The 12,646-nt window shown below is 49.8% G+C and overlaps 1 protein-coding gene across 2 annotated transcripts; it reads left to right on the forward strand.

Annotated features, from left to right (window-relative positions):
* Nucleotides 1-1,903: 1,903 nt before the first annotated feature.
* CLEC4F (C-type lectin domain family 4 member F) lies at nt 1,904-12,646 on the forward strand. Of its 2 annotated transcripts, XM_037048136.1 has the most exons (7): nt 1,904-2,056; nt 2,892-3,008; nt 3,233-3,328; nt 5,782-6,891; nt 10,371-10,522; nt 11,412-11,530; nt 12,207-12,646. In XM_037048136.1, exons 1-7 carry the CDS (start codon nt 1,981-1,983, stop codon nt 12,352-12,354), a joined length of 1,818 nt encoding a protein of 605 aa, XP_036904031.1. In that variant the 5' UTR covers nt 1,904-1,980; the 3' UTR covers nt 12,355-12,646. The 2 variants fall into 2 exon arrangements, with proteins under 2 accessions (XP_036904031.1, XP_036904032.1); XM_037048137.1 differs by lacking the exon at nt 2,892-3,008.

The raw sequence follows: 12,646 nt of genomic DNA on the forward strand, positions 1-12,646 counted from the left end.
AGGCAGGGAGAACCATTAGAAGACTAACTGTTAGATCTAGCCACTCTCTGGAAGATAGCTGCCCACCCCCTGTTGTTAGGGGTTGATATAAATGATTAAAAATCTTTTGGGGTGCCTGAACGTAGGGGTCTGCATGTCTAGGAGCATGGCCCTGTACCTTTTAGTAGGGATAGGAAAAACCAATGTGTAAGAGGTCCCAGCTGATAAGTGGTTCAGATACTAATGTATAAAATGTCCATTTGCTATTTTTCTGGCTAGGGAACAGGGAGACTCCTTGGCAAAGCTGTAGCAGCCTCCTGGTATTTCTTTCCTGCTGGCAAGTGAGAGAAATGAGAGCTGGGAACCAGGAGTTTGGGGGAGTGGGACCAGGGAAGAATGTGATAGTGTCCTGCTGATCACACCTCGGAGGCCACCGTGTCTGGAGGACTATGCTTCTCTCCTCGCCCAGGCTCTACCCTTCCAGCTGAGCAAAGGTTTCCCAAGGTTTTTCTCTGAGACTCCCTCAGCTTCTCAGGCCCTAGGAGGAAGCAGCTTTTGAGTGGGCCCCGCCTGAGCTCTTTCCATGTGTGGGGAAATAGAAACCAAGACAGGCCCTTTCTCTTCTTCCACCACTCCTGGGCTTCAAATGGGCCTCTGGAGAGGTACTTCTAGCAGCCCCCCTCCCGTGGAGGGGGGAAAAGGGCACGGCAGATGCTCTGGGGTCTCAGGCAGAGCTGTTGACTTCTCCAGCAGTGGGCGCTCTCACTTTCCTCCTGTGTCCTTTCCTCTCAGGTCTGCTTCCAGGCCAGGAGGTAACTGACCAACTGATGGTGGCTCTGCACTCTCCACACACACACACACACACACACACACACACACACCACACTCAAAGCCATGGCATCACGAACCGGGTGTCTGCATCCTGCAGATCAGCTGTGTACCCAGCTAGTTGCTGGCCGAGCTCACAGTGGCCATCCATGACACAGGCTTTGGACTTCAGCTGCTCTCCTGGCCTGACCTCAGGAGGAAGCACGTGCAGTGGGGCTGATCCACCACTGGACAGGGCTGCAGGCTTCTCAGTGCGCGGGGCACCTATGGGAGGCTGACTCCAGGATTTAAGAAAAAGCCATGGGGACAGGATGTAGGAACTGAAGTGAAAATAGAAAAAAGCAAGACAATGTGGGTAGAATAAGCCATTTTCAAGGTTGTAACTGACACCTTGTAAATGAGTTGAGTTTGGGGACAAATATTATGCAATTAGATTTTTATGAATTAAAGAAAATGTGATCTATTTTGATAGGATTGTAATTATCTGATATAATGGGGGGTAGGGGGAACAAGAATCTGCTAGTATCCTCAGAACTGACTTTGGGAGAGGTGCCTTGTTCTGCCAGTGGAAATATTGATTCTGTTTAGCTGACTACTCCCCTAGGGGGATGGGGACTTGGGGCTCACACAGCTCCAGCAAGACGCCTCACTTCCCTGTCTTCCTAGTCTAGGTCCACAAGCAGCAGGCATATTTTTTATTCTACTGTAGACTCTTCCCTGCCATGCCAGTTGTAAGGTCCTGAGTGGGCAAGGAGACCTCAGGAGGTGCAAGACTAGGACTAGACCAGCCATGGGTCACAGTAAATGTTTTCAGAAGGAACCTCTGACCTCCTGAGTTGTTGGTGACAGTGTTTGCAATTTGGGGCAGAAGCTAGTGTTTGGGAGCTATGCTGGAATGCAAGTGTTGGGGTGATGGACCTGTGGGAGGGAGAGGGCTGGTGCTGATGGGAAGAGGAAGAGGATAGGGCCTGGGCAGCTCAGCGCCTGGGCGCTCTGGGGGAGGGGCCCTACTGGGGTGCTCCTGCAGAGTCAGCAGGGGAGGGAGGCAGAGCGTAGGTGTGGTCAGGACCTACTAAAGAGCATAAAAGTCCAGGATACTCCAAGCTTCCCTCCCACCACTACTGGCCCACAGCACAACCCTTCAGGGACCAAGTCAGGGAGCAGCATTGGAGGATGAAGGAAGCAGAGATGAAAGGCAACAAGGTTCACTTCTGCACAGACAACCAGACTGTCGCCCTGTACAACCAAGGTGAGAAAACCGGGGGCCCAGCCCATCCTTAACCAGGGACTGGCCTGCTTGTCTCCCAGCTTGCCACCATTTTTCTCAGCCCCCTCCTTCGCAGGCCAGAGCTCGTGCAGCTCACCACAGTCTGAGCCTCCAGAATGACCAGGCAAGGGCAGAGGTGGGTAGGGTGAGGACCAAGAACCTGGGGCATACTCCTAGTCTCTTCCCGAAATCTCCCTAGACCCTTTTCTTGGGGATGGCAGCCTGGCAAGAGAAAGGGGAACTCTGAATTCAGAGAGGCCCGATTTTGAATGCCATCTCTGTGCCCTGGGCTGCCTCCACGGAGCTCCAGGCTGCTGTGGCTCCACAGCCCCCAGGTTCCCAGTCACAGCCCTCCTAAGGACACTGACAAGGTCCTTCTGACCGCAGCAGAGGGAGTCTCCAGGACTGACCCCTGTCAGTTTGTGGAGGAGGTAGCAGCCCCAAGAGGTTGTGGGTCTCGCTCTGGTCCGGGTACTTAAGCAAGACTGGCCCTGGGACTCGGAGACCAGGGTTCCTGCTCTGTTTCTCCTTTTCTCCTCCTCCCAACTCCGTCCTCTCTTCTTTTGTTCAAACCACACTTCTGTTGCCCTCCTTGCCGGGGCTGGGTTCTGTGCCCTGTGTGCCATCTCCAGCCTCTGTGTTGCTTCCATATCCCCTGATGAGCTCTGGTAAACTATTCAAAGGGATTCCTTTTCTTTCTTCATGGTAAGTGTGGCAGGTGTTCCCCTCTCCATCGAACAGGCCAGGAGACGGGGCCCAGGGGGCTGACTCTGTCCAGCCCACACACTCCTCCTGGACACTGGCATCTTCCCCGCAGGCCTGGACTCCTCGGCAGTGGCTCCTGCTGCCCCCAAGAAGCGAAGGCTTGTTCAGGCCACCGTGGCATTTTTGGTCATGACCATTGTCACCTCTCTTATGGCTCTCTTTTTTGTGGGTAAGCTCTTTTGTGGGTAATCTGAATCCTACTGACTCCCCCTTTTTCCTGCATAAAGGCCACTCACCAAGGGGAGTCTCCCAAGAGCAGAGGCCCATGAGGGAAACTCTGAGGGGTACCCAGTGCCATCTCCTTCCTTCTGGAACCCTGACTCAGGGTGGGGCAACCTGTTCCCCAGGCTCAATGCTGAGGGATTGTGCTGACCCAGGAATGGGGTGTCTCAGTTCTACAGAAACCAAGACCTGTACTGGCGTCCTCTGCCCACTACCAAGAGTTTCCCAGAGACAACACTACTGAGCAGGACCCTGTGGAACTTGACGGTGAGTAGCCACAGTAGGCCAGGTGGGTGGGAGGGAGCTGGGGCATGCTGGAGCCCAGACCCCAGGATGAGCCTCTTCCCTAACACTCCCATGCCTTTGAATGAGTTTTACTATCCTCCCAGATGGGCATGATATTGTTTTTAGAACATTATTGAGGTATAATGGACACAAAATAAAGTACACATATTTAAAGTATACAAGCTAATAACTTCGACATGGATTAATACCCGTGAAAACATCTCCACAATCAGAATGATGAACATACTCACCTTCCTCCCCCAAGTTTGCTTGTGACCCATCTTCCTTCCCTCCCCCCTTGTCCTTCATCCCCAGGCAACCGCCTGTCTGCTTGTTGGGATATAGATCACTTGGCTTTTTCTATAGTTTTATATGACAGGAATAATGTAGTATGTACTCTTTTTGTGTCCTTTATTAGTCGTGTGATTTGCAAATATTTTCTCTCAGTCCATGGCTTATCTTTTCATTCTCTTAACAAGATGTGAATTTTGATAAAGTCTAATTTACCAANACATACTCACCTTCCTCCCCCAAGTTTGCTTGTGACCCATCTTCCTTCCCTCCCCCCTTGTCCTTCATCCCCAGGCAACCGCCTGTCTGCTTGTTGGGATATAGATCACTTGGCTTTTTCTAGAGTTTTATATGACAGGAATAATGTAGTATGTACTCTTTTTGTGTCCTTTATTAGTTGTGTGATTTGCAAATATTTTCTCTCAGTCCATGGCTTATCTTTTCATTCTCTTAACAAGATGTGAATTTTGATAAAGTCTAATTTACCAACTTTTTTTCTTTTATGGATTGTGCTTTTGGCCTCATGTCTGAGAAATCGGTCCCTATTCTTAGGTCACAAAGACATTCTCCTATGTTTCCTTCTGGAAATTTTATAGTTTTGGGTTTTACATTTAGATCTATGATTAATTTTAAGTTAAATTTTGTACATGAGATTCATTTTTTTGCATGTGGATATACAATTTTTTGCAACATTTGTTGAAAAGATTATTATTTCTCCACAAATTCCCTTTTTTTCTTCATTGACATCAATTGTTCATATATGTGTAGGCCTACTTCTCTGCATTCCCTAATTCATCCGTTGATCTATGTGTCTATCTTTACAAGATAGAATATTTGACTAGACTTCCTGCACCTTCAAAGCCACCTGGCCCACTTGGCCTTGCCTCAGCACAGGGTCTGAGGCCTCACACACCTACCCAGGGAGGGCATGAAGACTAGGGCAGCCCTGGCTGGTGTAGCTCAGCGGATTGAGCACAGGCCTGCGAACCAGAGGATTGCGGTTTGATTCCCAGTCAGGGCACATGCCTGGGTTGCAGGCCGGTTTTCAGCGGGGGATTCACGAGAGGCAACCATACATTGATATTTCTCTCCCTCTTTCCTTCCCTTCCCCTCTAAAGATAAATAAGTAAAATCTTAAAAAAAAAAAAAAAGAAGAATAGGGCAGGAAGCTTCCAGAAAGAGTTCCTGCCTACTTGGATTTTTCTTTCTTTTTCTGAGAGGAGGCTGGCATCAGGAGCTATGGCATAAAGATCATGTCTAAGATTAGGTCCTAGCTCAAGAGCAAAGGGGGCTAGAGGCAGCTGCAGGTGGATTTGGTGGTTTCCATTTATAAAAGAGGTAACTGAGTTTCCTTGAATAACCCCAGGGACCAAGTGACCAAGGCCTTTTACTCAAGTCTTTCATATCCTCACACTGTTCTTTAGAGACCCTTGTCCTTTGTAACACTGAGCACGCAGGCCCTTTCCAAGATCACTTTAGCCCCAGGGGCTAGGACCTCCCGGAGGGCCCCCACTAGAGCCCTGCAGATTGAACAGAGTGCTTCCTCCTCGAGCACCGTTTATTTGGTTTGTTTGTTTCTGTTTCTTTTTCCCGTGGAACGTGCGACCAGAAAATCTCTGCGTTTGTGGTCTACGTGGTTTTCAGGAAGTAGCGAGGGTGAGTCGAGAGGCTCTGTGCTTGGGGTAGAAATGTAGCACAGGACTAAATATGGGCTGTATTCATATCAGTTTTCTTTTTTATAATTGCCATTCTAATGGTGAAATTTTAAGGGAATCAAACTTCAACAGCTCTCAATGATATAATCAATTACTTTCAAGTTCAATTACAATGACGAAACAATCCCCGCCTTACCAGCATGACTCTTGATGGCAGCTCATTTATAGTAGGCAAGTATTTTAATCCTTCTGCCCCTCAGTTCATCTGGGATAGGCCTTTATTTCTTTCATTTTTGGGGCTCACATTCTTAGGCGGCCCATACTCAGGGTCTCCGTGGCTGCAGTGAGCAGCAAGCTGCTGTGGAGCACCCAGGGCTGTACGGCAGACTTCCCCTTTGGAAATGTTAGAAACACTCTGGTTGGCTCATATAATTAATGTCACCCTATGTAACGGGCCTCTTTGGCTACCTTCTCTTCTCCTCCCCCCAGATTCCTACCACACTGGCAGGGTGGCAGGACTGCAAGAGACGATCCAGATGTTTAAAGACCATGTGGAGAATTCTAGCGCCTGGAGTGTGGAGATCCAGATGCTGGTGTGCAGAGTGGATAACGTCAGCTCTCAGATCCAGATGCTTGGCGGTCATCTGAGAAACACCAGTGCTGACGTTCAGTTGGTAAAAGGTGCTCTCAAGAATGCCAGTACCTTGAGTTTCCAGACCCAGATGTTAAACAGATCCTTGGAGGCGGCCAGTGCTGAGATCCAGAGACAGAAGAGAGATCTGGAAAAGGCAAATGCTTTAAATTCCCAGACCCAGAGATTCCTAAAAACCGGTTTAGAGAACACCAGCTCTGAGCTCCACCTGTTGAGCAGAGGCTTAGAAAATACCAACACTGAAATTCAGGCCTTGAAGGCAGGGTTGGAAATGGCAAACACCCAGGCCCAGTTGGCTAACAGTGGTTTAAAGAATGCTAATGCTCAGATACTTATCTTAAGAGGCAATCTAGATAGTGTCAATGATTTAAGGGCCCAGAATCAGGTTTTAAGAAATAGTTTGAAAGGAACCAATGCTGAGATTCAGAGGCTAAAGGGAAGCCTGCAAACAGCAAATGATTTAAACTCCCAGACGCAGACCCTTGTACAAGGCAGTTTGGACAACACCAGTGCTGAGATCCAGTTATTAAGAGGTCGTCTGGAAAGAGCTGGCAATGAGATTCATCTGTTAAAAAGAGATTTGGGAACGGCCACTGCCCAGGCCCAAATGGCAAACGGTCGCCTGGAGCAGACAAATGCTCAGATCCGAGGATTAAAAACAGAGCTGGAAAACACCAGTGCCTTAAATGCCAACATTGAGGCATTAAACAATCACTTGAAAAATGACAGCAGAGAGATACAGATCCTAAAACAAGAAATGAAAGACACTGCGGCCTTAAAATCCAAGACCCAGATGTTAGAGAGCAAGCTGCAGGAGGCCAATGCTGAGATTCAGAGGTTAAAACAGGATGTGGAGGACACTAAAACACTGTCTACAAAAGCCCGGGAGGTGCAGAGTAGCCTGGAGACCCTCCGTGCATCCTTTGCTTCCCAAGAGCAGCGACAATGTGAGTGGGAAGGAGGGTGTTGGCCTGGGGAAGGTACAATCTCTTGGGAGGGTGGAGTCTTCTGTCCCTTTGGCCTTTTAATTATTTCACCACACATCCCTCTGGGAAGGAGCAGCGGTGCTGGAAAGCGGCTGCACCCAACCAACTAGGCTCTATGTGCCCAGGCAGCGGTGGAGGGGGCACTGGCAGCACGGTCCCTCCTCTGAGGTTGCTTATCACCTGGCCAGAGTGACAAAACTAACACTCGGCAAACAAGCTATGTGTGGCGAAGGGTGTGTAAAGACAGTGGGTGCTGGTGGGGCCGGACAGTCTAGTATCTGACTTCCTGCGGTCACAAATGGTGTGACTTTGATTGGGTTGCTTACCTTCACTTTCCTCATCTGAAAACTGGGGACACTAGTATTTGCTTCAGAGGGAGGAGCAAATGAGTTCACATGTATAAAGCATTTAGCACAGTACCCAGCATTCCTGCATTCATCTGACAAGATTTTTTAAAAATATTTTATTTATTTATTTTTAGAGAGAGGGGAAGGGAGGGAGAAAGAAAGGGAGAGAAACATCAACATGTGGTTGCCTCTCATGTGGCCCCCACTGGGGACATGGCCCGCAACCCTGACTGGGGATCAAACCAGTGATGCTTTGGTTTGAAGCCCGCTCTCAATCCACTGAGCTACACCAGCTAGGGCTCACAAGATTTTCTGAGGCCCTATTATGCATCAGGCATAAAGATGAACAAGGTGCAAGCAATGCCCACCCTTGAAGCTTACAGGCCAGCAGGGTAGTCTTGCCCAGAAGGCATGGAGAAAGGCAGAGAGGGGGCGCTGTAAGAACTATGTTAGGAGCAGGTCTAGGAACTGGGTGGATGAAAGGGAAAGAAGAATTCTCCTTGCCGTCGATGTCCTCTGGTGTAGGAACAAGGGGTGGTGGAAAAAATTTTGGGGGGAGAAATGATCAAAAGATGCTTTGTGGAGAAGATGGCCCTTGATTGGAGTCCTGGAAAACCAGTAGGTGTTTTCCAAGCTGATAGGGTGAGAGAGCAGCAGGTTTCCGGGCACGGAGATGTGAAACCAGGAGGTTCAGGAAACTTCGAGCAGTTCTGTGTGACTGGATAGTGACCAGGAGGACAGCTGATGAGGAGCAAACTGAAAGGACAGTAGGCAGGGGGCAGAATGGCAGCTTCCAAACCACAGCATGAAATTCATTTTACATTGTGACCCAGTAAAATTATGTGTGTCATACACACACACACACACACACACACACGTCAGAAAACAAAATTTTACTGCCTGAATGCGTGTTGATATTTTATCATTTATTTTTAAAAAACAAAAAACACCTTGACGCAACTCAGTAATGGATTGATAACTGTAGTTTGAAAGACACTGTGCTGGAAAGGTAGGCATATGCGGAGAGATACCGGCCAAGTGAGGAGGGCCTCTGAGCTCGGGTTTCATCCTTCAAGAAATGAGTATCTAGGGATGGGCTTCACAGAGGCTGACCGGATGGGTCTCCTGCTGAGATGGGGAATGAAACGGGCAGAAGAACGGCCCTATTTGGACATGCTGAGTCAGAGACGCCATGGGGATATTTGAGGGCAGGTCGCCTGCAGGCTCTCTGAAGTGTGGGAGAGAGGTCCTGGCTGTGGACATAGGTGTGGGAGCCTCGGGTATGTTGTTTCTGGTTGTGGGAAAGGGAGTGAAGCTGGGAGTTTGGATGCGATAAAATGCTTCATGAGAAGAAGGCTGAGAGTGGAAACAGGAGGTCAGCCTTCAGGTGGCAAGGAGGGAAAGAGGTGTTTTTGAAGGAGACTGGAGGTCATCTTAGGGGCAGGAGGAAAACCAGGAGATGTTTAGTTAGGGAAGCCAAGGAAGGACAAAATTTCAGGAAGGGAGTGGCTAGTCCTGGCAAATGCCTCAAGGAGGCCAGGTAAAATAACCGATAATACCCACGGACTCTGGCCAGTTAGTAAGTCAATGGAATGAACTTTCAGGGGAGAGTTGTAGGTGGCCCGGAGGCCAGACCACAGTCAGCGGGGTGTGAGTGACAGACACAGTGCACACGTCACTCAAGGAGCTTGGCTGGGAAGAGGGGAGAGCTGAGGCTAAGGTGAGGGGGATGGCAGGGTAGAGGGAGGGACTAAAGAAAAAACATGTATCATCAATATTTACATTACAAACCCTACATAGTAATTATAGACAATGTGGCAAATGTTGAAAAAGAGGAAGATGAGAAAATAACCACTTGTATTTCCAGGAAAATGTTTGTATTTTCTATATAAACCCTCTGCTAACATTTTAATGAAGTTCCTTGAGAGGGGTTTTTCTAGATCAGAATAGGCTGGATTTGATGTGAGAGAAGGGGAAGAGAGAGATAGGGGAAGGGAGGGAGGGAAGGCCATGGCCTTCTGGGCTTCCCACTGCTCACAGCAGGGAAAAGCTCCTTCGCAAGGCAAGCACGGCGTGGTGCTGGTGAACCTGTCCAAACTTGTTTCCTACCCCTTCCGTGCGGACCACAGCGAATGCCATCCCATTCTCTTTCACACCTTCACCTGTTTGCATCTACTCTTTCCCCTGCTTGGAATGCTCTCCTTGGCCCTGACCGTGTGGCAAATCGTTCCTCCGTCTTTGGAGACTCAGCTCAAGTGAACTCTCACCTCGGGTGTCCTCCCTAAAGCCTCTCCAGCCCAGGTGAAATAGACTATGTCCCCTTTCCCGCCTCCATCGTAACACGGACTGGGTTCGATCAACGCATCTCTAACACCTGTCTTATTTATTACACTGTATGTTCCTTGAGGGCATGAATCGTGTGATTGATCTTTGTATAACAATCCCTACTTCCTAGAATTAAGGAATGTTGAACAATGAATGTTGAACAAAAGAATACATGGATGAGGACGGGGCCTGCTGTGGCACCATTTCAAGCAGCTGTGGTGCAGATGATGTTAAGGAGCAGAGAGTCATGGCGGGGAGGGAGGAAACAGCTGAGAGACTCGGGGTTTGTGCCCAGGGGAGGAGCTAAATGAAACTGTGAGGCCAAGCAGGCCAGGTGATGACAAGGTCCCCAGTATGGTCCTGGGTGAGGGCAGCTGAAGTGGAGGGAGATGAAGTCAAGGACATGAGGGATGCCGCGCAGTGGCTGTGAAATCTGTCCCAGGGAGCTGGCAGGAACTGAGGTGCCAAGGACTTTCAGGCGATAGCAGTGAGTGGGGAAACAGGACAGCAGAGCCAGAAAGCAGGACTCTGTGAAGCTCTGCGGATTTCTGGGGTGAGGGAGCCAGGTGTTCTGGGCAGCAGCTTCCTGGCCTACTGGGTGCAGGCTGGGGGCGCAGCCCCCCAGGCCTTGCCCCTGAGGCACTGGGCATCAAGCATCACATGGGCTTGTGACTCTCAGTGGCCAGCCTCTGGAGAGGCCAGGAGGGCCAGCTCTCGGACATCCACAGTCAGCCCCTGGTTCCCTCTCCTTCCCAATCTTTGCTCCAGATGAAGCTCTCCAGCTGATCCTGCAAGGCTGGAAGATGTATGGCAGGAACTTGTATTACTTTTCTTCTGACAAGAAGACTTGGCAGGAGGCTGAGCAGTCCTGTGTGTCCCAGGGAGCCCACCTGGCCTCAGTGACCTCTGCAGAGGAGCAGGTGAGAACTTTGGACTCGGGGTGGTGCTGATGGGGTGGATGTGGGAGGAAGGACTTTGATGTTTTTTTGGCTTTGCCCCTCTCAGAGCAGGGGTGCAGAAACTTTCATGTCACCTCTGTCAGGGAGCAAATCTTTACTGAGTTCCAATGAACATCTTGCACTGGAGGAAGAAGCACTAACAGTAAACTCCAGTGTTCTCAATGAGTGAGGGTGACACCCAGAGGCCCACAGGTGTCAGCAGTGAGGCAGGGCAAAGGGAGGGGACACCAAGTGATGAGGTGTTGGAAACATACTCCCCCTGCCATCCTCTTGTTTAGCCCCTCAGCCTCCTTTCTGGTTGCTGATCTTGATTTTAGCATCAGTTAATTCCATGACTGTAAAGGGCCCTCGAGCAGGAGCCCAGGATTCTTGGTAAGGCCAGATACACACATAGGAGTTTGCGGACCACCAAATGCATTATAGCCTCTGGGCAGCCCCTCTGCCAAAGGTGCTTATGAGAACTTACTAGGGTTATTGACAAGGGACTACAGTAGGTTTGGCACAGTTCGATTTACAGAACTTCCTGTCCCTGTAGTTCTCCTGTCTGTCTGTAAGAGGACACGCTGTTTTGCAAAATAGACCTTAATGAACTTTGGCCAGGTCTTCTTGTCTCAGTGAAGCCACACTCCTCATTGAGTCAACATGGGAGAAGCTGAACTCCTCTTGAGGAAACCTGGCTGCTGCCCTAGATCCTGGGCAGACCACGGGAGGTGCAGGGAGGGACCTAGCTCCTGCAGAGGAGTGGGCTACTTGCCGTGGGACCAGGACAGGATGACCTCAACCCCTTTTCTACAAGGCTGGAGAAGCAGCTCCTCGCTCAGTGACAAACAACGCTACCTGTTCTTTACAGGCATATCTGATCCAGTTCACAAGTGCCTCCCACCACTGGATTGGCCTCAATGACAGGGACAGCGAGGGCACTTGGCGCTGGACTGATGGGTCAACATTCAGTTCTTCTGGGAGCACACAGTGAGTAGCCACAATCTGGTGTTGTCCCAGGCACTGTCCTGTGCAGGACTGGTTAGAAACTCCCTGTCCTATGTTAGAAACTCACCTGTCTGGTGAGTGTCAGTGTTGTGTGTGATGTTTGTATGGTGTGTGTATGGTGTATGTGGTGTGTGTATAGTGTCTATATGGTCATTTATGACATGTATATATATGACAGGGTGTATGTATGAGTGTGTGTCGTGTGTGTGTCATGTTTGTGCATGTGTGATGCATACGGTATGTGTGTGTGTGCACGTGGGCATATTTGTGATCTTTGCCTGTACCCCTCCACAAGACAGGTCCTGGGGTTGGCAGGCAGCCTATGAGTGGACCTTCCTGTTTTGGGCTTTTTTGGGGGCCTAACTATACCCTACACAAGCCTAATCCCAAGGGTGCTGCCCCCATCACAAGGTATATGAATGTGAATTCTGAGGTGGGGGCTTATAGCTGCAGACACCCTTTCTGTCTCTCAATCTTCAATAACGAAGGACAACCTCAGTAGAGCCACCCTCATGGCAACTCTGGTCCCAGCTTTGTTCCCATCCTGGGGCCACCAGGGGATTAGGGACCCATGTGACTTCAGCTCCTTATGCCACAGTGGGAGGTCAGGGGAAGGGACCCTTCTTTCCTCTAGCAGAGTAAAGCCTTCTTCTTCCAGGTTTTGGTCACGGAATCAGCCAGACAACTGGAGAAATAACGGTGGGGATGAAGACTGTGTTCAAATTCAGCAGAAGTGGAATGACATAAGCTGCAGTGCCCGCTTCCCCTGGGTCTGCAAGAAGCCCTTCAGCCAGGATGTGGCCTGATATAGGCCAGAGCTGAGGGGTCACCGCCACTGCCAGCTCTGGACCCTTCCCACAGTGATGTCATGTGAGCCTCTGAAACCAGCTTGTTCTCTGGGGCCTTCCATTGGCCCTTTGTATTTCCTTTGCCCTGTCCTTTTAGTATTTAACCCTCAAACCTGCTTACCTTGTGTGACCCTATGGCATCAATGGTTCCTCAAGGCAAGAGCCCTGCTGTGCTTCTGTATCACCCCCAGCAACCAGCACAGGCCTGTCAGACAGCGGGTCTCCAATAAATACTTGTTGGATGGACAAA

The sequence above is a fragment of the Sturnira hondurensis genome, unplaced genomic scaffold, assembly GCF_014824575.4.
Source record: "Sturnira hondurensis isolate 20B ecotype Veracruz unplaced genomic scaffold, ASM1482457v3 Scaffold0006413, whole genome shotgun sequence".
NCBI classification, from domain to species: Eukaryota; Metazoa; Chordata; class Mammalia; order Chiroptera; family Phyllostomidae; genus Sturnira; species Sturnira hondurensis.

Bases quoted from the DNA above. Each gene is read 5' to 3' on its own strand.
- CLEC4F (XM_037048136.1), top strand. From the start codon at position 1,981: ATGAAGGAAGCAGAGATGAAAGGCAACAAGGTTCACTTCTGCACAGAC. The intron at 2,057-2,891 runs GTGAGAAAACCG...TCTTCCCCGCAG, and splicing joins TGTCGCCCTGTACAACCAAG to GCCTGGACTCCTCGGCAGTG. The intron at 10,523-11,411 runs GTGAGAACTTTG...TGTTCTTTACAG, and splicing joins TGACCTCTGCAGAGGAGCAG to GCATATCTGATCCAGTTCAC.